The 26,187-nt window shown below is 52.4% G+C and overlaps 1 protein-coding gene and 1 long non-coding RNA gene across 2 annotated transcripts in view; one reads left to right on the forward strand and one right to left on the reverse strand.

Moving 5' to 3' along the window:
• The first annotated feature begins 5,303 nt into the window (after positions 1 to 5,303).
• LOC106046711 (uncharacterized) lies at positions 5,304 to 7,666 on the forward strand. Its single transcript, XR_001213422.3, has 4 exons — positions 5,304 to 5,431; positions 6,728 to 6,797; positions 7,372 to 7,462; positions 7,531 to 7,666. It is a non-coding gene; the product is annotated as an uncharacterized lncRNA (long non-coding RNA).
• A 6,164-nt stretch (positions 7,667 to 13,830) lies between these two features.
• COX10 (cytochrome c oxidase assembly factor heme A:farnesyltransferase COX10) overlaps positions 13,831 to 26,187 on the reverse strand; it is a 103,170-nt gene continuing 90,813 nt past the window's right edge. Inside the window, exon 7 of the mRNA XM_048075955.2 lies at positions 13,831 to 16,144. Within this exon, the coding sequence (XP_047931912.2) occupies positions 15,702 to 16,144 (443 nt within the window). The 3' untranslated portion in view covers positions 13,831 to 15,701. The remainder of the gene's footprint in view (positions 16,145 to 26,187) is intronic.

Raw genomic sequence — 26,187 nt, forward strand, 5'->3', positions numbered from 1 at the left:
CTCCGGCCCGGCCGCCGGGAGGGAGCGGCCAATGAGAGGGAAGGGGCGGGGCGAGGGGAGGGAGAGGGGGGGAGGAGAGGCGCTGATTGGCTGCGGCGCGCTGAGGGGAGCCGCGCCCGGCGCTGCCTCAGGAGCGGCCGCGGGTGCGGAGCGGGGACGGGGAGCGGGGCGGTAGGGCGGCGCGGCGGCAGGGCGACACGCTGTCGCGACGGGCGAGGCCCCGCCGGTCCCGGTCCCGGTCCCGGTCCCGGTCCCGGTCCCTTCCCTTCCCCCGTCCCCGTCCCGGACCCGGGGAGCGCCCGGCGGACGCCAGACGCGGCCGTGGGTCCCAGCGGGGCTCGCGCGCAGCCCTCCCGCCGCGTCACCCCGCGGCGGGCCCTTCCCAGCGCCCGCAGCGGCACCGGCACCGCGACCGCCCGCGGCCCCTGCGGGAGGAGGGCGCGGGCCGCCGTGCCGCAGGGACAACGTGCGTGAATCCACAGATAGCGCCCCGCGCTGCTGCGCCGCGGGGAGAGCCTGCACAGAGCCCAGGGCTGCGGGGGAGCGGCTCCCGCACCCCGGCCCGGCCCCGCGCTGCCGAGCCCCGCCGCTTCTCCGGGGCCGCAGCTTCGCACCGCACACACGAGCGGGGCCGCGGAGCCTCCCGGCTCCGCACATGGCTCCCTGGTTTATTCCGGTTCCCCCAGCACCTTGCTCCTAGCCGAATTCACTGAATTCCTTCTCTCTGGCCAAATTCAGTTTCGGGCTTTGGATCTCTCGAGGCCCTTTCCGACACAGGTGCTACCTGAAACGCCTGCCCCGAAATTGCACATTTCCCAGCTTTCCTGAGAGCTCCCACAGAAAAGCCGAGAGGAGGTGTGAGTGACGGCAGGTATCAGCTGGGGTACAGCACGGAGACCAACAGAGACCTCGGTGCCTCCGTGCCGCCTTGTCCCCCGAGGCAGTGCCCTCATCTCAGCCTGAGGGAGTATTACAGGGGTCTCCAAACCCACAGTCTCCCCTTTCCAGAAGGAGGAGCAGCTTCACGTGCAAGCTTTGTACCTGTGATGCTCAGGTCCTGTCCTCAGCTCGCTCTGCCGGCTCCCAGGCCCCAGAACAAAAGCCCCTTTGGGTGCTGGGGTCCGCACCCTGCCTCCGCCACGTCTCCGGCCCTGCAGCGGGGGATCCTCAGCCTCCCGAGCGCTGTTCCTTCCACTCTGACCACGCAGACCCCAAGTAGCAGAGCCCCCAAGCCCTGCTGTGGATGGGGAAAAGGTCTCCCTTTCCTGCTGCCCTGCCCCAGTCCGGTGGCACCCACTGGTAATCTGGCACGGGCTGAAACAGCACCACGGAGGGACCCGCCTGTGGATTATCCTGCCCACTGTGGATTATCCTGCCTGCTGTGGATTATCCTATCCAGCACACTGATCAGAATAACATACTTCTGCTTTTCAGCTCCTCGTCGAGCTCAGAAGCCCTTTGTGACGTTTTTGCTCAGTGGCTGTGTCTCAGGGCTGGGTGATGTGCTCCCACGGAGCTGTGGTCTCCACCTCACCTAGTGCTGTAAACTACAAAGAAAAGGAGATTTAAGGGGATTTCAGTTCAGAGACCATGGCTGGGATCTCAGGGCATGAGACTTCTCCCCGTCCCGGCGCGCCAGGCCCCCGACCCACGCGGGGAGCACCCTGGCTCCAGCAGCCTGGCCGAGATACCCTGTGCCTGGGCCGTCCCCTGGGGCTTTCACACAAGAATGTTAATCAGTCGCCTTTATCCCTAAACAAGATTTAATGACAAAATAGTAAGTTTAATTGCTAGACTGAAGACGTGGGTTCAGAGGTCTCTCTACTGTACAGACACAAAAGAGAGCCATAAGACAAGATAATGCAGTTTGGGATTATACCTGTCAATCCACATTTCCCTCGGTTCCTTTAGTGTCTCGGCTGGCTGAGGAGGACGCAGCCCGGCCTTCCCACGGCGGGGCATGGCCCCGAGCGCTCGCAGCTGCACAGCTCTGACTGCTCGTCCCTCCTCGGGGGGCTCCAGTTCTCCCGCAGGCCCTCGGCCAGGCTGGGATTCACAGAACCCCAGAACCACCTAGGCTGGGAAAGACCTTCAAGAGCGTCAGGTCCAACCGCCAGCCTGACCTGCCGAGTCCATCACTAAATCACGTCCCCATGTTCCTCACTCCCCGGCGCTCACTGCTGCAGGGACTTGCCAGCTGGGGCTTGGGCACTGATGGCACATGGTGGCACTGGGGACATCTCTGCCATCGCCTCCTCCTCCTCCTCCCCAAAGCATTCGGATGTGTGAGAAACAAAGCTGTGTTTTTGCAGAAGAATGTGTTTCTGCAGTGATCGTTTCCCACAGATGTGCCTATTCTGTTGACGTGTGTTGGCTTTTTGATGAGCCACCCTTCCGTGGCACTGTATTTCATGAAGTCCCTGCCTCTCCACAAACACCCTGTGAGATTTCTCACCGTCCGCGTACCGGGAGCAGCAGAGGCCAGGCAGCAGCCTGTGAAAGCAGAATTCGAGCATCTGGCAGGGCCGACTGCGGCAGCGCTGGGAGCCTCCATCCCAGGACCAGGTCACGCTGGTGTTCTCCAAGGAGCCTGCGGGAGCTTTGCGCACACCACGGATGTGCCCAATGTGACACTCATCCAACAAGCACGTGGCCTGGCAGCTTCGGTGCTTGTTCAATGCAGCTTTTCTGCCACGTTGTTATTAAAGACACAGAAAATACTGTACTGAATGAGTCTGATTTCAGAGCTCTGTTGCTTTGAGGGAATAGCGAAGCTTTGCTGAAACCTCTGCCTTTTTTAACTTTTGGCACCAAACTGTTGCAGAACAACAGGCAAATCTTATTCGCACCGTGGGCCTTGATCTTCTTGTGTGTCAGAAGTGACAGTGTGATGCCAACTCCTTCATATATCAGCTTTCCTCCTTCGTATATCAGCTTCACATCAGCTCTTGAAAAGCCCCGTGCAAGAGCTGATTGTTCTGATCATGCTGGGTGTTGTGCAATCGTCTTTTAAAATTATCCCTGCTACAAAGAGTTATGAACCAATTAAACCAGACAGATTGAAGAGGGGAAATAAGACCCTGAGAAGTGTGCGACTTCTCCAGGAATTACCCAGAGGGCTAACAGCAGAGCTAAGAGTGCTCGGGCCACCCGAAACCCACCAGGAGCAGTGCCAGGGGCACCATCCTGCTTGGGACCAGGTGTGTGCGAAGCAGGCGTTGGGAGCACACAGGGAGATCTGTGCTTCAGCTCCAGAGCCAAACAGCAAGGCATTTCAAAGCACTCCTCTGCTGCGAGCTAAAACAGACGGCGTTGCTGGGCTGGCTGGGGTACGGAGGGTGACGTGAAGCAAGCAGTGATGAGAGGCAGCCACAGGAGGAATCGTTTTCTAGTTCCTCTGCGCACTGGTAAAGCTCTGCCAGCCGGCCCGGCCGGGTAATTGGGAACAGAATTAAACAGGAGATGTCCAGGCCAGGGCTGAGTCGCAGCCGCGGGTAGCAATGGGCCGGCAGGTGGCACAGGCTGGCTCTGCTGGACCCAGACGCACTCACCTCTCTGCCCAGCGCTTCCTACAGACCTAGAGCCTGCTGCTTCCACGCACAGGTTGCTCCCTGCAGCCACAGGAAAAGAGGAAAACCCTTCGGATGGAGTAATTCTTCTTGTTCCTTACGTCTACCAGCACCAGCCAGGCTAACATCAACAAATGTCACAGAAAGTTTGGTTTAAGCTCTTAATATATGTCAGCTGTAGCTTGTAAAAGCTGGATTGGCTTTTTAAGCAAAATAGCCCCAAGATAGGTTTTACTGTAACTGTATCTTCTACAGTTGGCCTTCAGTTTTCTTCCTAGGACTGCCAAACAGGTAAGGTATCAGAAACGGCGTCCGAGCAGAGGAACTGAGGCTGCCGGGCTGCCCAGGGAGCAGGGGCAGGCGGGGAAGCAGCGGGGGCTGTGGCCAGACCCACCTGGAGCAGGGCTCCAGCAGGGCTCGCGCGCCTGCTCCCAGCTCCTGCGGTTTGTTAACGTGCCACCTGCAGCAGCTGGGCCGGAGCACGGGGGTCCTGCCCTGCTGGTGAGAGCAACTGGGGCTGCATCGGGAAGCGGGCAGCATCGGGAAGGCAGGGGCACAAAGAGAAAAGCACGGCTGGGTTTGCTCCGTGCTGCTGCCCTTGGATCATGGCAGTAGCATATCACCGCTCAGCCCCTAACGCCGAGCTTCTTCTTGCTCTGCCTTTCCCCAGATAGAAAATCCGTGTGTCCTTTTGGCAAAAGATACTTTCCTGCCACTGAAAAGGCCAGTTCTGAAATGCTGTGTCCTCTTTCGTTTTTTTTTTTTCTGAAGTAGGAAGACTTTTATGTTCACGACAGGGCGCACACAGCTCTTCAAAGGACTGCAGGAGCAGCTGGTCCTGCCTGGGGAGAGAAATGGGAGCAGGTACCCGAAATCAAGCCAGGGGGCTCCTGGTCCCACTCCAGACAGGATGCAGTTGTCCTGATGTGGCCTGAAGCACCTCCCTGTTTTGTCTGGGAACAGTCATCAACATTTGATGATGTTAATCAGGTGCGTGTTGGTGGGGAAATGAGGTATTTGGAGCGAGTAACCCGGGAGTGCTGTGGCGTGCAGTGACCTGGCCAGAGAGGAGGTGGCCAGCCCAAACCACCTCCTTCTGGGGACTGTACAGCACCCATAGCACAATGAGAGGTGGGGCTTTGGTCTGCGGCTTCTGCATGCTATTGTGTGCCCTTTTACGTACACGTGTATCCGTCTATAATGGTTTTACTTCGATGGTCTTTTATAGAGCGCTGAAATGTCCCTGAGTCACCGGGCCATTTCCCCAGCCCTCGCCCCTGTGTGGGGTCCCAGGGAAGAGAGCTCCTGCACACGTTTATTCCATTTCTTCCACGCTGAGCAGCCCTCGGTGCTGTCCTCTCTTCCTCTCTGCCACGTGTGCCCTCTGCAGGGTGTGCTGCGGTCTGGTGCACCGCCGCGATTTTGGAGCAAGAGGAGGGGAGCTGGGACACCCGCTGTGTGTCGTCCATACCCCAGCAGCTCCGTCACTGCCCGTATCTGCTGCACTCATTCTGATGTCACAGTAGTGAGGTAACAGCCAGGGAAAAGGGCCTAGGGCATTTTTCTCCTGAAAAACACGTGCTTTAGTATTAACCCAGGGGGCACAGCCTGCCGAGAGCGCTACCTGGGCTGGGACTGCTGGCACAGCAGCCAGTGCCCACCCCAAGGGGGTGCCAGGGCTTTACGTGGTCCCTCTGCACGTACGCCCCAGTGCCACAGGCTGCCCCCGAGCTCCCAGACGTGGCTTCAGAACCACGTCAGTGCCCGGGGACATCCCGGGGACGTCGCTGCCTCTCGCAGCAGCTCAGCATGGAGGCCCGGGCGTGCTCCAGCCGGGCAGCGGGCAGCACCACTGTACAGATGTAAGAGGAGATCTTGTTTCTCTCAACCTGAAACCATTTCCTTTCCCCCGCTGCCCTCCCTCCCCTCCCTCCCTAATTTGTCCCCGAGGGTTTAATATCTATTTCTCCAAGTGCCACGGGCCAAATTTACTGCTCGCATAACTCCACCGACTTCAATGGAGAAGAGCGTTTAGGGTGCTCCAAGGAGGCGTAAGTAGGAGTGATGTGATGGAATTGAGTAAAGGAAAATATAGCCTGATTGTCAAGAAGAGTTTCCTACCAGTGAAATCTATAGACTGTGGAAGTTTCCCATGGGAACAGGCAGAAACCAAGTTGCTGAAGTCATTTTAAAACAGCACAAGAGAATAGGAAATCAGCCCAGCGACTGGCCAAAAGGAAAGGCGAGATGACATAATGCTACTTCTCCTTCTCTCGTTTCTGTGGCTGCATTGCTTTGTCCGTGGAATTATTTTCATGCAACTGGATTTCTCCTTGTTTCTGAGTGATGTGACGGCCCTTGCTGCTCCTGCAGATGTTTGAATTCCTTTGCTAAATTCTGTCCTGGATTACAGAAACACCCACTGCAGCCCCCGCTGGTCCTCCTGTTTGTCCTGCCGAGCGCAAACCTCCTCTGGGGTCTCTCCAGGTTTCTTCCCTGCCTTACCTGAGTCTTTGGCTCCTGTATTTATGAGGCTTTACAAAATCAGTCAGCCTAATTTGGGAATAATGGCAGAGCTCGTTCAGGCTGACACAGGCTACGGATGCTACCGATGTGTATCTGCCACTTACTGGCAAGCAGAGGAGAGACCAGGGCTGGAAATCTTCCTATCTCCACGGGTCCTTCAGGCAGGTTCCTGGTAGATCATCTGCTGGAAAATCATAAAGGCAATTAGCACATCAGGAACACTCCTTCCCCTGGTGACTATTGGGTCCGACAACTACCGCCTGCCTATTTCGGGCTCAGTGTAGGAAGCCAGGTCCGCACACGCCGTGGGCATGCCCAGCTACGACCCGGTGGCTTTTGCAATCTCTTGCACATGGCACTTTCTAATGTATTTATTAATGACTTAACATTCGCTCATCGTCTCAACGTTAGCAACTTAAAGCTTTGCTGCTCGCAGCCTCCTACCTCGCACAGATAATTACAGATTAGAACCGGCTAATTTTTATTTTTGTAAAGCTGTCAGAGATCTATGTTTGTTATTATTGTCTCCAAGGTTGCCAGTTGCATAAATACATATGTAAAAACCCCTTTGATCTCTAAGTATAATGACACAGATTTATCAAATGTTTGCCTTTTTCTGTCTCTTTGAAAAGGCTGATTTATGGAGTGCAGTCCCTACCTCCCTTCCTCTCTTGAAATATGAAGTGTTTGTGAGCAGCCAAGGTAATATTTAATATCCTGCCAAGAATCCTTTGCACTTCCTAACAAATGAACTACAACCTAACCAAATGGTTCACATCTGTTTAGCCTCTTCTCCTTTTTAACTAAACAAATTAGCATTAGAATACCTGGGAGGCACACAAAGTCCCTTTCTAGATGACAGAACACAGACAATTATCAGCAAGGGGAGTAACTGTACTGAAAGGAGCAGGCATGGACCTAGCAGATGTTTTCACATCTCCTGTAGTGTCCATGAATGACCCGCACCGCGGCTGACATGCTGCCGTGGCCTTTTGAAGGGGGCGAGGAGTCCATTCACAGCCCCCTCTGAATGCAATTAACGGCAGCGGCCCCTGCTAGTTAAATCATGCTGCATTTCATCGCAGCAAAGGTAAATTTTGGTGTTTTTTCCCCCCAAATGGCTGAAATAAAGAGCATCGCCCCGTCCCTGCCACCTTGGAGCCAGCTCCCCTGCTCGGAGGGAGAGCATTCCCCATGCTTCAGACAGGGAATGGGCAATTCTGGGGTTATTTCTGGTTTTGCCAGTGGCTTCTCATCCCAGTTTCCATCTGACCAGCCAGCTTCATTGCTATTCCCCTCTGTGAAAGAAGGAATAACGGGTTGTTTGGCTTCAGGAGAACAGCAAGGTGTAACTGCGCATCTGCAAGGTAAGTTTGGGACTAGCACGGGCTTCTCCTGCCGACGCACTGGCAAGTACAAATCCACTCTCCTCCAGCCATGTGGGGCCTGTCAAGCACCCCTGTTCCTGCCGGAGTCTCCAACACCTTTTAATCAGACGTTTATGATTGGATTTTGGGGCTGAGGCAGGACAGGATGCAGCGGGATGAACTCTGCCGAGCGCACAGTTAATTGGATTCATCGCTGAAGAAGGGAGCCAAATGAAACACACGTTTTATTAGGGCTAACGCTCAGCTTTTGTTGTAAATGTTTTGAAAAAGAAAACACTTTAAAGCCTCGCAGAGATACTGCTATTAATATATCATCCAAATAACAAGTGATTAAAACCAACAACAGCTACTACGAAAATGTGGCTTTGTAGCACTGGACCGCATGGGATGCAGCAGGGAAAATCATTATGAGCACACCAGCAGGGTGCAATTAGAAATAAAACCAGCTCTGTACAGGCTACAAAAGCAGCAATAATCGGTCCAGTCTGTGGCTTAGTAAGGGCTAAAGCCATTAACCGACGGTGCTATTTATTACCAGAGACAGGGACACGACTGGATTATGGGGTGCAACTTCAGGATAAGTCAACAGAGGGAGTTCAGTGCCACCGCGGCCAGGCGAGGCGCAGCCTGCGCATCCCAGCGAGTGGCTGCCTGCTGCCTCTCCGTCTGTTCGTCTGTCCGTCTCTCCGTCCGTCCACCCAGCGTGGCCTTCCTGCAGCCCCCATTACAGCATGTGAAGGGCTGCTGGCGTTGGAGCAGGCTCCTTGGCTCGGAGCTGTGGGCTCGGATGGAGTCTCTTTGGTGCTTCCCTAAGAACAGACCCAGCAAGGCTGAGCTCCGCTGGGCTTTGGCACGGGTTTAGCAGCGGGGTGAGTTGGGCTTTGCCCGGCGGGTGCCTCCCCAGCTCGCCCAGCAGTCTGCAAACGGCCTCACGGAGCAGCCCGTGCAGCGAGCACGGCCAGGGGGCTCCCGAGCAGCAGCCGCGGGACGCAGCACAAACGCCGCTGCAGATGCTCGGTGACTGCTGGGGACCAGACGTAGCAGGCGGCACACAGAACAGGCCCCTTCCCATCCCCAGACAGGAGCATCTCCTGCAAGCACTTCTACCTGCAAGCACTTCTCTTCCCACCGCTCATTTCTAAAGCCAGGAGGGCTGATCACGATCAACCCTGATGTATCGCCAGCTCCTGCCACCCCTCGGCTCAGTTACAAACCAAGCGCACATAACAAGCTTCAGACAGGGGAGAAGACATCTCAGTTCCTCCCCCTGCCACAGGGTGACCGTGTGGTTCCTGGCATCTCGCTTCCCCTGGCTTGCCTCGGTTTCCCCCTGCGCTGGCTGGGAGTTGCCGCTGATGGGTGCCGCGTCCACCAGCGAGCCCTTGGCTGCTCCGGTACGAACCTCGGAGCGAAGCTGATAAACTCAGCCTGTTCCTTTCCCCGGTCTGGATGCCGTCCAGCAGCTCCCCTGGAAGCACGGCGGAAATGCCTTAATCACCTCGTTTGCATCCCCGTTTCAAGTTTAATTTGATACAGTGCCTTCTCTCCGCAGCCAAAAAATCCCAAACATCTCCCAGCCTTTGTTAGCACCGCAAATCTTGATCTTTTGCATTGCTCGGAAAACAAAAGCCGAGTCCCCGTGCCAGGCACATCCTGCCAAATGAGCTCCCACTGCCGTGTGCTGGGCTCCGTCCCGGCAGCCAGGTCCCCCCTGGCAGAGGAGGACCCATGGCAGAGCCCCCCCTGCCCAGCTCCTGCAGGGTCCGTCCCACCCGGGCTCCATGCTCTGGTCTCTCTCTCTTCCCCGACCCAGGGGCTCCCATTTTCCCCATCCCCTTTTTGGAGGAGGACGATGGGCAGCTCCATAGGGTCCCAGTTTAGGCAGGCTGGGAGAAAGACTTTGTTTTCAGTCTCTCAGGGCAATTCCCTCAGGTCTGTGTTTCTGTTTAAGGAAAAGACAGTCTGGCTACAGCTGCAGTTTATCCTGGTACGAGTTTATCCTGTGTATTTTGTAGCACATAATTCACAAAAAATATATATCCAAGGAAAGCCAGTTACAGTAGACAGTGGTGGAAAGGTGAGCGGTGACCAGGACGGACCTTGCCACGCGCCTTGGGCAGCACTGCGTGAAGTGCAGCAAAACCAGGGGGACAAAACGATTCCCCAAGCTGCCCTGGTGGTCCCTGGGGCTGCACACTTCTGAGACCCACCGACACCCTTTGGGTATTGCACTCCGCCTCACTTGATCGTGGTATCATGGAATGGTTTGGGTTGGGAGGGATTGCCTGGGGCACTGCCAGGGATGGGGCACCCCGAGGTCCTTGGGCAGCCTGCGCCAGGGCCTCACCGCCCTCTGAGTACAGAATTTCTTTCTAACATCTAATCTATATCTCCCTTTTTTACTTTCAAACCACCCCCTCGTGTCCTATTGCTATCTGCCCGTTGCTCTCCAGCTTTTCTACAAGCTCAAGTACCGAAAAGCCGCTACAAGGGCTCCCCGGTGCCTTCTCTGTTCCAGCCTGCCCAGCCCCAGCCCTCCGCCGAGAGGTGCTCCAGCCTCTGAGCATCCTCGCGGCCTCCCCTGGCCCCGCTCCAGCACCCCCCTGTCCTTGTGCTGGGGGCCCCCGCGCTGGATGCAGCGCTGCAGAGGGGCAGAACCCCCTCCGGTGGCGACGGATGAGGCAGGGCTACTAGAGAAATGGTACTAAAGGCATAAATTAAATAAAGCTTCTGCAGCTCGGGGGGCAGAGGCAGGTGTCTCCCTCTCCGGGCACCCCTTTTTAGCTCCCAGGCTTCACTGAAGCAGAGGGACCTTGGCAGCAGCTCCCCACCAGCTCCCCAGCCGGCTCCGTGCCTGCCACGCTCAGAGCACCGGCTGCGTCCCTTTGGAGCCGTCAGCAGCAGTGCTCAAACAAGCGTCTGCAAACAAAAACCTCGCAGAGGCTCAGGGAACACGCAGGATCGTCACAGAGCGGCTGAACGCACCGACCTGAGCCCGCAGAGCCTGCTGCCAAAGCGTCAGTTCTCGTTCCAAGGCCTGGAGGTGCCAGAGCTGGTTAGGAGCAGAAGGAAAAACATCTCCGCATTGTGGGAAAACAGCTCGTTTTGCCAGCCTTGTCCTGCGAAACAGTCAAATCGTGCCTTTTGAAACACTGGAAACTAAAAACCAGCCCGAGGCACTGACCTCGGCTGGAAAATCTGCAGCACAAACAGTTAACGCTGGCAGCAGAACACCAGAGGTGGCGGAAAGCGAACGAGGCAAAGCCAACGGGAGATGCTCCAGCCAGCCCCGTTACACACACGCGTGTCTGACGGCAGCCTGCGTGGTCTGGGGCGCTGCACACGCTGAGCTCCGGCCACCTCCTGCTGTTCGGGCCGGGGACGCTGTGACCGCGCGGGGCCGGGCAGCGGCCGTGCGGAGGCGCGGGGCTCCTTGCAAGACCAGCCAAAGCGAGCTCCAGCAGGGCACAGCGATCGTCTCGCTTCCAAGAAATACTTCCCGCCGGGCTGCCAAAGTTTGGAAGGCAGCTCCCAAGCTTGCTGAACTGTGTCACAGCCCTAAAAGCCCGTGGTACTGTTTTATCTCATAGGGTCCTAAAAAATACCAGTGGGAAGCATCCAGCAAGTCTGCTGGACGCTCGCAGAGGAGTTTCTGCCCTCCCACCTCAGTCGTTACCTCTGCCCCCACATTACCAAATTTCTCTTTGGTACGATGGGGACGCAGCTGCGGGGCAGCAGCCCTGCCCTGCAGACGGACGCTCCCCGTAGGCAATGACCGGGAGAAGGAAAAGCAGCACCGCGAGGCGACCGGCCGAGCCGCGGCCACGCGGCAGCACGGGTGGCACGCTGCGTCCCCCGAGCCCCCGCCGGGGCCGGCTCTTCCCGTGGTTAAGAAATACCAGGACGAGAAACGCCTGCCACGGGGCTGCTAGTGTTACCACCACCAACCGGGCTGCTTGGTAGGAAAACAGCGCTGCTATTTCTGTTTTAAAAGCAAAGCCTCCCGTAGACAGCATTTCTAAGGGGGGATATCTAACCACCTCTGGAGAGCAACCTGGATAACATGCTTTCTATCTGTAACCATAATGATTTCTAATAGTATCCCTCTGTTTCCATCCCGTCCTCGTGGGACCGCCGGAGCTGAAAAGACCGTGTGTGTTTTGTGTAAGCCCTGAAATGCCGCAGCCGGGCTGAGCGAGAAACGCTGCTGGAGCCAGGGGAGTGTGAATGTGCTACTCTGCTGGGGCAGATTATATCGGAGACTGATACAGGAAGCGAGGGAAAAACATGTGGGGAAAGCAGAAGGGGGGGAGCTGTGTGCACAGGGATTGGGTTTCCTCACTCACGCTGGAACAAAGCGGGGACCCCCACCGACCGGTCGCTTGCGGGGACGCCTGTCCCGCCGAGGTGCCGCTGGCGCTGCGTGGATTCGTGCCGCAGCCCTGGCTCCTGGCGAGTGCTGGAGCTCGGGGCAGTCTGAGATCACGGAGCTGGGTTTCCCAATCCTCGTGCCTGCCGTACCGAGGTTAAGCGATCTGCTGAAGACCAGAGCAAGGAGCAGAAGCGCAGGGGCACGCAAGAGGCAGCTCTCCGCAGTGCCGCCCAAACGCCAGCGCTCTCCTCCAAGGGCCGTGAAGAACAACGGGCAAGGGGCCGACAAAGCGTGGGCTATCGAGCCGCTCCCTTGTCCAAGCAGGCTAAATATTATCATCCCTACTTTACAGATGGACTGCATTTCCTCAGCAGAAATCTGGAAAGAATGAAGATCCCCGGAGCCTTAGGGCTACTGTTTTATCCACAAAACCATACTTGGAGTCACACAGAAGGTTTAAAGTTCACATAGACTAAAACAAGCTTTGTCTTCTCCAGTCACTGGCCCAGATTCCTCCGTCAGCCTCAGCACAGGCTTCAGGAGGTGCACTGCTGCCAGCGAAGGATTTCCTTTGCAAAATGCCGTAACAGCAACCCCCAGAAGGGACCACCTCAGCACCAGCAGAGCCCGGGGCTGGAGGGAAACGGCACATCGCTGCTGCTTTTTTACTTCCACACAAAGCAGGTCTGCCCCACGAGGGCCAAACCACAGGGAGACCCCGAGTAACCAGGATAACGGGACGCCAAAGAACCCATACTCAAGTCCTCTACATGGGACAACAGAACAGCATTGCAGTTCTGTGTAGAAACCATCGCCTTGGATCTATGGAGCTGTGCAAAGCAACCCAGTGCTTGCAGGGTCCAGGACAGAGATGCAGGAAGCCTGATTTTAGCCCCTGGCACTTACAATCACAGCAAGTCACCGGCATGCCCCTCACCTGCTCCTTCCTTGCAGCATTTAGGCGCTAACATCAGCGGTGCTGGAGCGGGGAGAGCTGTGTTAATCCTGGATGCAGGGTCACGGCAATCACAAACACCTTGGGATGCGAGCAAGCAGCTTTAGTACCGGTCTCATTTCCACAGTGGCACCCCAAATGCTGAAATGGACATCTGACACGCCTACCGCGTTGTAGCTGAGATTTCAGTTTGGCAAACTTTTCATTTTCACAGTATGAGCGAGAGCAAAAATTCCTGAAGGCGGTTAAGTGTCTTCATCCGTACCTGATACGTGGCCATTTTACAGCATGGCGCAGAACACCTCCTGGCTGAAAAAAGACAGTTTTTTTCTCCTACCAATAAATAAATAAATAAATGGTATTTCTTACCTGTAAATTCCGGATCCACGCATTCTAGGAGGATGCTCTCTCTTCAGGCCAGACTGACCAGGCGTGGAGATGGTGGTGCAATTTCGTGACCTGCATTTTGCAGACGCTCAGCGATGATTACAAAGCTCATGTCTGGCCTGAAAACCCGTGAATGTTACACATTCTGGCCCAAGAAATGAAGATGTCCACGCTTGAAAACTGAACCACAGGCATGTCCTCAGGTCCTTTAATCAAAATCGACTGTCAGGACAGCACCCCGTACTTGCAGGCCATCCTGAGGCCGGGCTCAATCATGACTTAGGAGAAAACCACAACCCTCCTGTTTCAGCACTGCTTTCTGCCTCTGGGAGCCAACCCTGCGGTTTTTGTGAGCCATCTGCTATTTTCAGGTTCCTCTCCCAGCTAAAGGTTCACCAAATTCTTTGGTTTTGCTCAAACTCTTTCCACTCACATGCAACCTACTTGCAGTGTGCTTTTTGCACAATAACCCAGTATTTTGCAAGCCATCCTCGCTCTTGCAAAGATCAAGAAGAATACTGGTGCAGGGAGAAATGCCACAAAACTATCATCAAATACCTTTGCAATTAACCGAACAGTACCGGAGTTGCAATTATACATCAGTTGTTTAAAAACAGCTTTCGAGCACTCCTCTCTTTTTGTACAGTATGCACTTTATTGCAGAGAAGACTGAATGCACTTTTAAAACAAATTAAGAAGTTGTACAGTTGTACAGTTTCCAGATACTTCCACGAAGCGTTCCCCCCAGTAACTTGAGCATGATGGAGATGCCCAGAAACAGGGAACTCAATCCTGTCATCTGCAATCACTTGAGAGAGTCGGGAAATCTTGCAACCGATTAGTTAAGAGCCATGTAAAACAGGTGGCTCTGCTCCTGCGGAGCACCTCTGCCAGCAGCACAGAGGTTACCGGTGTCACTCCTGATTTACACCAGCGTAACTGAGACCAGAAGTTGGGCTTGGAGCATTAAAGCCGCCAGGGAAGATTTTATGGCAGCTTGATACACACATGGTGGCAGATTTGTGACGTCTCTTGAAGGGTTTTCTTTGGGATCGGATTAGGGAACTGTCTCCCGTTTCAGATACTACTGCATCTCTGGGTCGAGGTACAACTGTGCCGCCCAGTCCTCCCCACATGGGAAAGAAATCTTGGCATGGAAACGCATCAAGTCATAACAGGCATTAACTACCACAATAAACTGGAGCACGGCCTTTGTCTACACGGGATGCTGGCGTGTTTGGAAGCATCCCAGCCGCTCACAGCCAGCCCCAGGTATGCCGAGGGTAAGCCACAGCCCCGGACTGGCATCACAACCACGTTACGCTGTGACTAGGAACGCAGTTCATCGCATCATTTAACAAAGACAATGCATTTTCCTAATAAGACTATCCCCAACCGTTTTTTTTTTGAGAGACACCGGCTGCATCAGCAATTTGAACAGTACAATATTAGACAAAAATCCTAAACGTTTTTTTTTTTTCTGCAAAATGTGTTTCCGTACTGATCACAAACCCCAAGTGAGACCTTTTCTCTGAGCCACCGTGGTGGGCTACCAGACACAGTTCAAATTCTTGATGCAAGTCCAGAGCTCTTTTGAGGACACTGAGACTGAACGGGCTGGCACAGGACACATCAGCACAGAAACGCCTTACAACTACCAGCTCTCCTCCTACACCTTTTCAAAGCTTGCAATGGCAGTTTTTACCAGCCGAAGATCTGGCACACAGGGCTCAAACCTTAATGATGTAAAACCACATGGGAGCTGGAAATTCACCCTGATGGATGTAGTAGGAAAATGGCTAAGAGTGTGTTCAAGTATATGCTACGGAATAGCTGCTCATCTGGAGGTTGTTTAGATGCTGATGTGTAGTGTGCTTAAAGACAGTTTTCTTAACTCGTTTAGCATCGTGAAAGCATTGTGAAGGCTATGTGAGAGCTACAAATATCCTAGGGTGCATGGAAAATCTTGGGAAAAGTAACTGATAGGAAAAAGGCTCAGAAACTGAAGGTTTCTGTGTGATAACAGCAGGGACGGCATAGACCGAGACAGTACAAGCTCACCCAGCCCATCATGAGCCTTAAAGCTTAATTTGGGAAGGATGCTTGGGGCAGGGGTGATAAATCATTCATTTGTCGCTTCCTGACTTCTTCGCCAAGGCTGCCAGTGCTGGCGGTCAGTGAGTGTGCGCTTGTGACTTGTTAAGTGAAGACCCATCCACGAGATGAGAGATCAAGACTCACAAAGGCCATGGAAGGCCATCCGAAAGCATGTGCTTCTGACACAGGCGAAATTTTAATCTGTGGTGAGTGAATGAATGGGCCTGCGGCCCGTGAATGCTCAGAGCTCTCCTGTCTATTCCTTTTAAGAAGAAAATAGAAAATTATCACATGAAGTGGTCACTAGGCACAAATGATTCTTCTTCAAACAAATCCCACAGGTTTCCCCCTTGTAACTACTAAAATACACTACCTGATGTGTCATGAGGATGACAAATAACTGACATTTAAGGCAATCTGATTTCCATAGCCCTCCCATGATTTCCACCGTGCAGATCGCCTTTTTCTTCCTTCTCCAGCAAAGACTTCTTGCAGGAGAACATGACGAGCAGCAGCATTGGCAAATGCCACAGACTGCAGAAGAAGAGCTTCCTGGAGCTGCTGCGGTCTGCATCCCTGTAGAACCGAAAGCCGAGGTAGGAGATGTAGAGGTTAATAGGGAGTGAAATGATGGGGAAAGTCCACGTGGTGATGTCGAGAACGGGAGCCACCATGGAGAGTCCAATTAAGGCCACGCAGTGACGCAGAGCCACCCGCCTGCACAGCCCCGGGTGGGTCACGGACATCATACAGTAACCTCCTCGGGAGTAATCTTCCCGCAGCCCCCAGCTCAGGGCGTTGAAATGTGGGAACTGCCAGGAGTAGAGGATTCCTCCCAGCAGTAACGCACCTGCAGTGGGACAGAGAGAAGGAAAACACGCATTAGAGGGCCCAGCTGGGCCACCGCAAGTGCTGCAGGAAGACCTCAGCAGATACAGGGCTTGTTTGCAAGAAGTCAGTGCTACAAACCTGCTCCACGCTCCCTGCAGAACGAGGCATGCTCCGCAGAATGAGGCATGCTCTGCTTTTAGCAGCACTTACATAGGGTCATGCATGGTGGTTCTTCTGTTTTTGGCACACTTAATTTGCAAATCATTTCAACAAGCTGCTTCTTCCCAATGAACCATCGCTGATCATCTCTGCACCAATTCATTCTCTGCCTGAGAAGGTCGATGAAGCAAAGGGGGGCAAGAGACCAAGAGACTGGTTTCCTTCACAGCCTCTCGCTCCCACTCGTGTTCCCAAGTTGGTGCACCCAGAGGAAGCCAAGGGGCTGAGCGCTGCGTCACGGCTGTGCTACTGCCCAGAAATGGGGGCCCTGCTCGGTGAGAGCAGAAGAGGAGGAAAAGCTCATTTCCTCCAGAGAACCGGGCAAATGCCAGCATCTCCAGTGCCTGTTTGTCTGCTGCGTGACAGGAGGAGATTGCACACAGCACGGCAGCGCTTCGACCACAGACCTCGGGGCAGCAGAACTGGCACAAGTGGCTAACACGGTGACAGCAGATGGAGAACCGGCCTCCAGACCAGTTCTGGTAATGTGCAAATAATCTGAGCAAGTAACAGTTGACAGTGACTAGCTACTTTTACATTTCAAAAGCAGCTATGAGCACACAGCATTTTCAGCACTGTTCCAGCTATCCCCAGGACGCGATACAGGTCTTATCAAGGCAGAAGGAGCCTGTGCTGATTTCAGTGAGCTTCAAGGAGGCCCTCAGACTAAACTCTGATCACAAGTTTTGTCTGAAGACACCAAAATCCCCCAAGGCTGTTGCACATTATGAGCATTCCTGGATTTTCCTCCCATTTCCCCAGCTCCCAAACACTCCGCTCCAGCATTAACACTTTCTTTGCATTTTCCTGCCTCCACGAGTTCATCCTCTACGGAAACTACTTCCCACTTGGAGCTGAAAATCTATCATTTTCTTAATGAGTCGACAGAAATGGCACTGCTCTGAGGTTCGTCCTCACTCTGGCTGTTTTGGCTGCACGTTCCTTGGGGCTGGGCACATCCAGCTCTTGTCTTAAGCAGCACACCATGCGGTGGTGTTGCCGTGCAAATAATGATAACAGTAATTTGATTTGGAAGAAAAAGTTTTTCTTTTCTTTTTGCCCTGCTTTATTAACAAGTGAAGGAACGGAATCCTAGAATCATTACGGTTGGAAAAGACCTTCAGGATCATCTGGTCCAACCATCACCCTACTACCAATGTCACCATTAGACCTTATGCAGGTTTCCAGTTGCCTACAAGACACAGTAGTGGTGTAGAAGACCTGGCTCGTCCCTTTTTAAAATGAGTAACCAACAGCTCCGCTAGGTTAGAGCATGCCTCTGAAAGCTGACTGCCTTAAGCACGGAGATAAAGATGCAGTGAGCATGCAGCTTTCAGAACAACGCTGCCTGATACGAATTACAGGTGATTTCCTGGCCTATGGCCAAAACCATTTGCAGATCCTGCCATCTGACCCTCCTAAAACCTTAATCCCAGGGGACAGATGCTTAGCGCCTCCTCTAAATCAGAACTTGAACTAAGATGGTTCAAATGGTGCACCCCAAAGTCACCATTAATTTCATGGCCAGTGCCAACAACAGCAATCTTGACCCTAACACGACAGGATTTGGTTCAGTTCTACTGAAACCTAACAGAGTAGGCTCCACTCAAATAAACTGAAATAAAACTTCCTCGAGGAGCACCTCAGTTTCACCCTGCTCCAGGAGAAATCACGGGGAAAATATTCCTGCAATATATCATTCTTTAGCTTTTTCCTGCTCTTGTAAAACATATCACCAGAGGCAAGATCCTGAACGTGATAAAACTATGATGGGAATACTTGTCAAGTCTCTCATCCGAGGTGCTTCAGGGACATCAGCCTGTCGGTTTGCACAGCGCTGGGAACGGTAAGCTGCAGTTACCCACCGGCAGAGGAAACGTGCGGGGACGGAGCCAGGGCCAGGATTCGCAGGCGGAGGCTGCCCCCGCTTCCCACGGCCGCGGACGAGCCCGCCTTCACCCAGCACGGGCTGCGAGGCCGCCTTCCTTGCTCAGTTCTTCAAACGCCGTCTGCAGCCAAGCTCAAAACACACCCTAAACCTCAAGCACACAAAACCCTTTTACGGTTCTCAAACTGTAACACCATTAACAAAATAGTCATCTGGAGAAACTTTTAAACACAAACAGAGCAACTCAACTACTTGGGGCTGGGCTCCCAGTTACAAAGCTCTGGTTTTTACATGCAAGCCTTTGGAATTTAATTGCTTTGATTACATTACAACCATTGAGATAATTGATATTTTACAGAGAAGCTGAACAGTAAAACAATTTAATAGCCCATTATGAAGATTTTAACTGGCCCGAACTTTTTGTTAGTTTCCCATGTGCCTTGGACATCCTGCAATTTCCTTTGCCCGGGCTGGGATTGCCAGGCTGTTGGAGATTTCCAAGTGTCACCTAAGACCGATGACTTGCAAAGCACAGCACACGGTGAAGGACGGTTCAGAAACAAATAAGCCCCAAGCAGGAGTCCTGTCAAGCCCAGAGCAGACACGGTAATACTCACTAATTACTAGATGCACGTTAACTATGTCATAATTAGGTCAGTCGTGTTTTTAAGCAATACTGTAGTGAGACTGACTCTGGAGAATTACCTGGTTCAAAATCCTGCAGTCTACTGTTTCTTCCGAGTAGTTCCCAACAGTTTGGGAACTCGGTTTAATCAAGGCAAATCTCCTTTTTCTCCACAGAGCTTATAATTAAGTGAAGACCAGGCAAGGTCGTTCACAGCAGATACACGTGGAGCTCTGGATTTGGATCCAGATTTCACATCCCCAAGCTCCCCTGGCTCCCCCATGGCACATGAAACTCCTGAGCACACACCGGTCTGCATGAAACACCCCCAAGATCTCCAGCTCTCCCTCAGTGGTTATGCACTGCAAGACCTCAGGGATATCCCAAACTCTTTTGTCTTTTTGGCCGAATATTGAATAGCTGCAAGTTTAGCCCGTTTATCACCACTTCCAGACTCTTTGCTTCCCGGAGTGTGAGAGCTGCAAGCAGCCCCGTATAAACCCTGGTAACTTGGCAGAGGAGTCCTGTTTGATCTCCGAAACCAAATGAAGTCTATTTAGGGAGACAGGACCCAGTATTCTTTCACTGTTAGGTGCAAAATAGCCATAAAGTGTTTTCACTTGAGTTCCCATTGTTTAATTGGCTTGTACTAGCTAAAATCATCTGGCAAGTCAGTCTTGCAAAGAACCAGGTATGTCCCTAGAGCATGCGCAGAGTTAAAGAACAGATTTTACCATTCATCATGAATTTTAAGGTTAAGCTATTATTTTTTTTCTTAAATTCTTTTAAAAGTACTTAAATAGTAATAATAGATCTTCTTTTTAATAAACAAGAACAAGCTGAGATTTTTATTTTATTTTAATATCTAAGATAAAGCCAAAATGTCAACGGGAGTTGAAGAAGGTGGAAAATGGTTATTTCTTTCTGTAAATATATTTTTATCTAGTAAAATACTGAAGCTCTATAAATTGCACCTTTCCTAAAACAAACAAGAGACTAAATTCCACAGACATTGGGAAACTGCTTGGCAAGACATTTTAAGGTTCAACAAATTTGAGTAAGAGTTGGCAATAACAGTGAGGTGACTTCCAAGAGCAACTAGTGATGCTGGGCTTCCAAGCTGCAGTAGCTGACTGTCTAATTCTCAACATACAAGAACACGAAGCGTCCACCTCTCAAGTTATGCTCTTCATGGTGTCAAGAAGGCCTTGCAGTACATCTGAACTTTGATTAAAATTTCATGCTTTATTCCTTTTAAAGCACTTTATGGTGACCTCCTCTGCAGGATGTCCTGAATCCCAGGCTAGGGAGTGCCTGAGCCTGCTCCATCCCTGGCTCTCTGCTAAGAGCACAGCGAAGATCAGGGAAATAAATGGGACATGGTTCTTGGGGTGTGAGCCCTGGCCACCGGCTGATACGGGGACAGGAGGGCAAGCACACAGCAACAGCTTCTTGTCCTGCCCACCCTGGCCTTGCTGGGGATGCTCCGGTGCTTAGTGCAGTCCCCCAAATCCCTAGCACAGTCCCCCAAGCTCCTCACGCCCTGTGAAGGACCCAGAGTCTGTTCAAACCCAAACATCTCCTGCTGAAGAAACGGTGGGCACATTCCCTGCTGAGCAACAGTGCCAAGAGAAATCTTGCTGGAAGCATTGATCTGAACAGTTTCCTTCACGTAAAGCAACCTGAGGGCTGCAAACCTCCTTCCTCAACCACTGCAGGGCAGAAGTAACCTCTGGCTCCTGCCGACTGCCCCATGCCGAGGACACCGCTCTCTGAAGCCCTCGTTTGAGCAGGGCTCCTGCTCGCAAGCAGTGCCTGCCGCCGTCACGGCTCCTTCTGCAGCGTACAGCCGACACGTGGAGCAGCACGATGATTTCACACACAGCTGAATTAGTTCAGTTTTCCACTTTATAACAAGGTACAAGACTTTGGGATCTGATTGAAATCCTCTGCAAAATTCCTGCAGGCGAGTTGTTCCAGGGCAGAACAGGACCGAAGCAAGAGGGGGGGCAGAGGTTGGAGCCCCGGGCGCGAGCTCGGCGCCTCGGGCTGGAGTCCTGCCAGCACGGCTGTGCCTGCGCACGCTGGGGCAAACGTGCCCAAGGTTATCTGCAGGGACGCCGCTGTGTCGACACCGTGTTCCTGAAAACACCCAGATGAGCGGCTTATTCTGTCCTCTTATCCTTCTCGCTGCTCTTTAGGGCACGCACGGTGCCTTCTGTTCTCACCCAGGGATCTGCAAAGCTCGGCTTCCGCTTGCAAGCTCTAGGCAGGACAAACAGCCAGATACTTAACCAGGACAAAAAACCAACAAAAAAAAAGAAAAAAAAAGAAACAGAAAGAAGGGGGAGCCGATGTGTAGCATCAGTTCAAGAATGGACTCGCTCCTTCTGTCTTTTCTTTGGTGCTGTGTATGTATGACTGGGAACCGGCCAACCAGGCATTAAAATAAACACAGAATGGTTAAAATATCAGCTCCAAAACAGATGTTGAAATCTTATTGCATTTCCCAAAGCTGGTGTTTACTGCCTTGGCAACCTAAGAATGCTGTTTTGCTTAAAGCACAATTTTAGTAATTCTTCTGCCTTGAATAATGCGAAGGAATTTTCAAATTATTTCCAGACCTCGGTAGCTCCCTGCCTTATTAGAGGGAAGCACCGGCCTTTTGTCTCTAGGAAACTGCTCCGAGTTTGGCTCCTGTCAGGAGGGGAAGGCTTTGGTAGCCTAAGCTTCGGCTCTTAATGGACTGTAGTCAGGAAACAACCACACACCGTTTTACTTGATAGCACACAACTGGCTCTCCTCAGCTAAGAGATGTCGAACAAATTGCTCCTCTTTAAGCCAGACAAGGTAGATTAGAGCTCCGAGCCTTGAACCGCTCCAGCTGTATCCACCTGCTCGGAGCAACCATGCTGTCTTCGACTGCATTTTTCACCTTTTCTACTGGAAATTTGACATAACCGGTCCAAAAGTTTTCACTGTGGTTCTGCAGGATTTTTACAGGATGTCACACTGGCAGCAAACGTACTTGATACATCCCCAAAGCTTTTATTTTCTGGCTTCCAAGCGCGTTCACAACAGGTCTAACGCAGTAGTCTTCCCCGGAGATTTCTAACTATGCAGCAATTACACGTGTAAAGGAAGATTGTGAAATCTCATCGTAACCGTGCTGCCCACTGCAGGTACAATGACACACCAAGTACCCCCAGCGTTATCTGGGGGAGGTGGGACAAACGCCCAGCACCCACAGCACCGCTGTCCCGTCCCGCTGTCGGGAGGCTGCTTCACAAAGCTGCAGGCAGCGTCTTCTGCTTGTGCAGCAGTCGGAGCACGCACTAATTGGGATCTTTCCTTCAGCTTGTTTCAGTGATGGAAAATAACTATTAGGGTAAATCAATTGGCCTCAGATTACATGTGTTCAAGATACTGCCCTGATAAAATCTCCCTGAGGAAACATTTTACCTACTATTTAATTTTTACCATTGTCTTTGGGAGCAGAAATGGGATTAGCTCTACAAAATTTACATCTTAATTCGTGATTACGAAGCATTCTCAACCACAAAGGCATTTAGGAATTATCTGCTCACAAACCTTAACCAAACTGAGACAAGTTCCCCCGTACTTTACCACTGCGGCGTTTCCTACATTAGCAGCAGAGCAAGACAACAGCCGGCACTTCTGCTTCCACGGGGAAACAAAAGCACATGCTGTTGCTTGCGCCAGATGACACGCGAGTGGCTAAGCAGCCTTGAGGGAAAAAAAAGGAAACGTATCGCTTCCAAAAGCCTCGCACAAGGTCCCTCCGGTGCGGACAATGGGGCGGGCTGCGGCGCTCGGCCGTCATTGTGCGCCTCAAGGCTGCGCGGTCCCCCAAACGCGGGGCACGGGGGAGAGCGCGGCAACGCTACAAAGCTTCATGGTCATGGGTTTCTATAGCTGCGTCTTTTGAAGGGTGGCACAAAAGGCTTGCGGAGCAGGACCGTCTCAGGGCTGCAGGAGACTTCTCTGCGGGAGCAGATACAGGGGAGGGGTGCTGGGGTGTGCGCAGTCTGTTGGCAGAACAAGAGGAGCACCCTCGGTGTCCACCACAAATAGGAGATGAGGTTGGCAGTGGGGTTTCTCACCTCCAGGGAACGTTGCTGGCCACTGGCTTTAGCAGGAGGAAATCAGATGTCCTCAGGTGTGCTCGCCATGGGGAGAAAGATAGCTGCCGTGTGCAGATACTGCGTACGGGTGAAGATATCGCATACAGATACATGCGGGCACACACAGTTTTTGTGCAACACACAACAGGTTATTGCTGCTGACAGCCCCACAGGGAAACACCTTTCATTATACAGCCACGGTTGCGTAAAACAATGCCCGACATAACTGGTCTCAGCTACCCCAGCAACGTAACACCACAAAAAATGCAAGCCTGTTGGTTAAGATGGAATTACCAGAGCATTCATTTGTGCAGATACGTTCAGGAAGCATTTGCCAAAGTTTGTCAGAGGACCGGGTTCAGCAGAGGACGGCAAACCTGCACAGCCACGCGGGGGCTCCTCATCGACAGCCTCTTCCAGGCTCCTTTGGGGCTCCGAAGTGGGAGCCTCTCCTGCAGACCCCTGCTGATGCCTTATCCTGGGGGTGCTGTGTGCCACCCAGGGCACCTCCTGGGGGTGCTGTGCGCCACCTGGGGCCCCTGTGTACCTCCTGGGGGTGCTGTGTGCCACCCGGGGCCCCTGTGCACCTCCTGGGGGTGCTGTGCGTCACCCAGGGCACCTCCTGGGGGTGCTGTGTGCCACCCAGGGCACCTCCTGGGGGTGCTGTGTGCCACCTGGGGCCCCTGTGCACCTCCTGGGGGTGCTGTGTGCCACCCGGGGCCCCTGTGCACCTCCTGGGGGTGCTGTGTGCCACTGTGCGCGGGGCAGGGATGCGGGTACTGGTTGTGCAGCCTGTGAATTCCTGGGGACAGTTCCGCCAGGTGCCCCACTGCTGGAGCTGCTGCTCATCTCTTTTGAAGATGGAAAGAATAAAAAAAGCTCACTAGCTTTTGTCCTAAATTCAGACCAGCTGCTTACTAGTACCATCTCTCCACTCCAGTTTTTACAGTTTCTACCCACACAAAGCACACTCCTGGCCCCCAGCTTCCAATTCTCAGATGTCGATAACATGAATATCCCCGCTTCCCCCGGAACAGACCACAGAGCCCGTTGTCTTTCGTCTGAGAAGTGAAACCCTGCGCAGCTGATGTTGCTGGAGGGAGCTCGTGGCTGGAGCCCCCTCCTGCAGGGCAGCTCCCACCTCGAGGGGCTCGGAAAGCTCAGTGCCCAGCTAGAAAGGACGGGACACCGAGATGTCCACGCTTATTTTGCATGCAATTAAGCTGTTGCTTTGCTCTCCCTCCTCCTGGCAGCCAAGTGCTACATCAGGGAAGGTATCGGAGACCCCAGCCACTGACAGGTTGGGCCACAGCCCCCCCCCCCCCCGTGCCCTGTTTTCTTTTTTTTGTTCCTGAAACTATCCATCTGCCAAATGTCACTAGCTGATAAGAACTGCCCGTTATTAAATCCCCATTTGTAAATAGATGTTGGCTGACATAATTAATGTCTACCATACAACATAATTTGAATTACAAAGTAAAGGCAATTTAAAAATCAGCCTCCAAATGATTACAATTGATACGCAGCCTATAAATTCCACAGCCCCCAGGAATTATTTAAATTTCTGAAAATGAATGAAAATCAGTACAAGATGTCTTTCAGGAAAACGAGACCAGAAGTGGAGCATCTGAGATAAACTAAATAGTCTCTTGAGATAAACACTCTTTGGTGCAGTAATACCTATGGCTCCAGGCCACCGCGGGTCTGTAATGTCTGCTATACTGTCAAGGCTGTTATCTGCTGTGCCACTGCCACCTACTCAGAATAAATCCCCTTAACTGATAAGCACATTATGTTGAGGACCCCTGCCTGTCACTTCCATCCAACTGGGTGGTTCACACGAACGCCGTGGCACTGAACTGCTCCGCTCCGAGGCACCGACACCGACACCGCAGGCTGGGATCGAGCCGCCAGTGTACGAGCGCAGGGAGGTGAGCGGAAGAAGTGCAAAACGTGGAGAACAAAATACGGGCTGTGGCGCTTGGAAATGTTTACCGCAGATTTATTCGTCTGCTAACTAAAAATAACAAGTTAAGATGGGCAACAAACACTGTTAACAAACAAGCAGCAGTGTTAGGCTGGGGAGGAAGAACAGCAACGCGAGGGTAATTTAAAGCACGCATACGTATGCCCCTTGCATGCCAAGATAAATAGCTCTGATACTTCCTACAGACATCTGCACTACAGAATCGTAAGGGCTCGACAGCAGCACGGCACCCACAGGAGCACTGCAGAACCCGGACCTTGCACGCAGCAGGGCTCTGCTGAGCTTTGCCTCTTTCTCCTGTCTTTATGCTCTCACTTAGGGCTTTAAGTGCATTTCGTTATATTCCTGCTAGTCCTTCCTTCAAAAAATCAGAAGAAATAATTTGAGGGAGTCTAGATTTACTAGAAAAACAAATATCTTCATAAATAAATAGTACCACAAAGGAGCAATGAAGTCTGCTTTCAAGGAAGCAAACGTGCTGCTGCAAATCACAGGCTGGCAGTTAAGTTCTGCATAAATACAGCAGATATGTGGTAGTGATATCTATGTGATAAATTACATTTATCACGCACCTTTGACCATCTCACCTGCACTCGGATCACCCAGCGAGGAAATGTTAACATTCCCGATCTTTCATCAGTTTCAAACAGCTGCCATTAAAAAAAAAAACACACACAGAAAACCCCCAAACCCACAACAAAGAATTCCACATCCTCCCAGAGATAACCTTATCTTTCTCTTTTGAAATGTGAGGTTTTCCCTAAATTGTGTTGGCACAAAATCCAGGGTTGGGGGCAGGATGCTCAATCAGGCTTAAGAGCATATAATTAAAGACCTATCAGGGACAGAAAGGGAAGCAAGCATCACTGGGAATCACCAGATCTGCAGCAGATATGTAGTGTAAGAAATGTAAGCACTTATTTGCATCATTGGAGATAGAAGGTCTCAGATTTTTATCTGCAAAAATGCAGTATTTGTTTCTTCTGCAAGAATCTGTCGAGGAATTACCTTTGAAATAAGAGAGTTACAAATAAAATGTGGACAAATGAAAACCAGGCTGCTCAAATCTGAGACATTTTCTTATTATCTCTGGAATCAGAAACCAGGAATCGCCTTCAGCTCTATCAGATGACAAGATCATCTCGCAGCGCCGCCACCGAGCCCTGGACATCGAGAAGGGTGCAGGAGGGGCTGTGCT

Source organism: Anser cygnoides, chromosome 19 (assembly GCF_040182565.1).
Source record: "Anser cygnoides isolate HZ-2024a breed goose chromosome 19, Taihu_goose_T2T_genome, whole genome shotgun sequence".
NCBI lineage: Eukaryota > Metazoa > Chordata > Aves > Anseriformes > Anatidae > Anser > Anser cygnoides.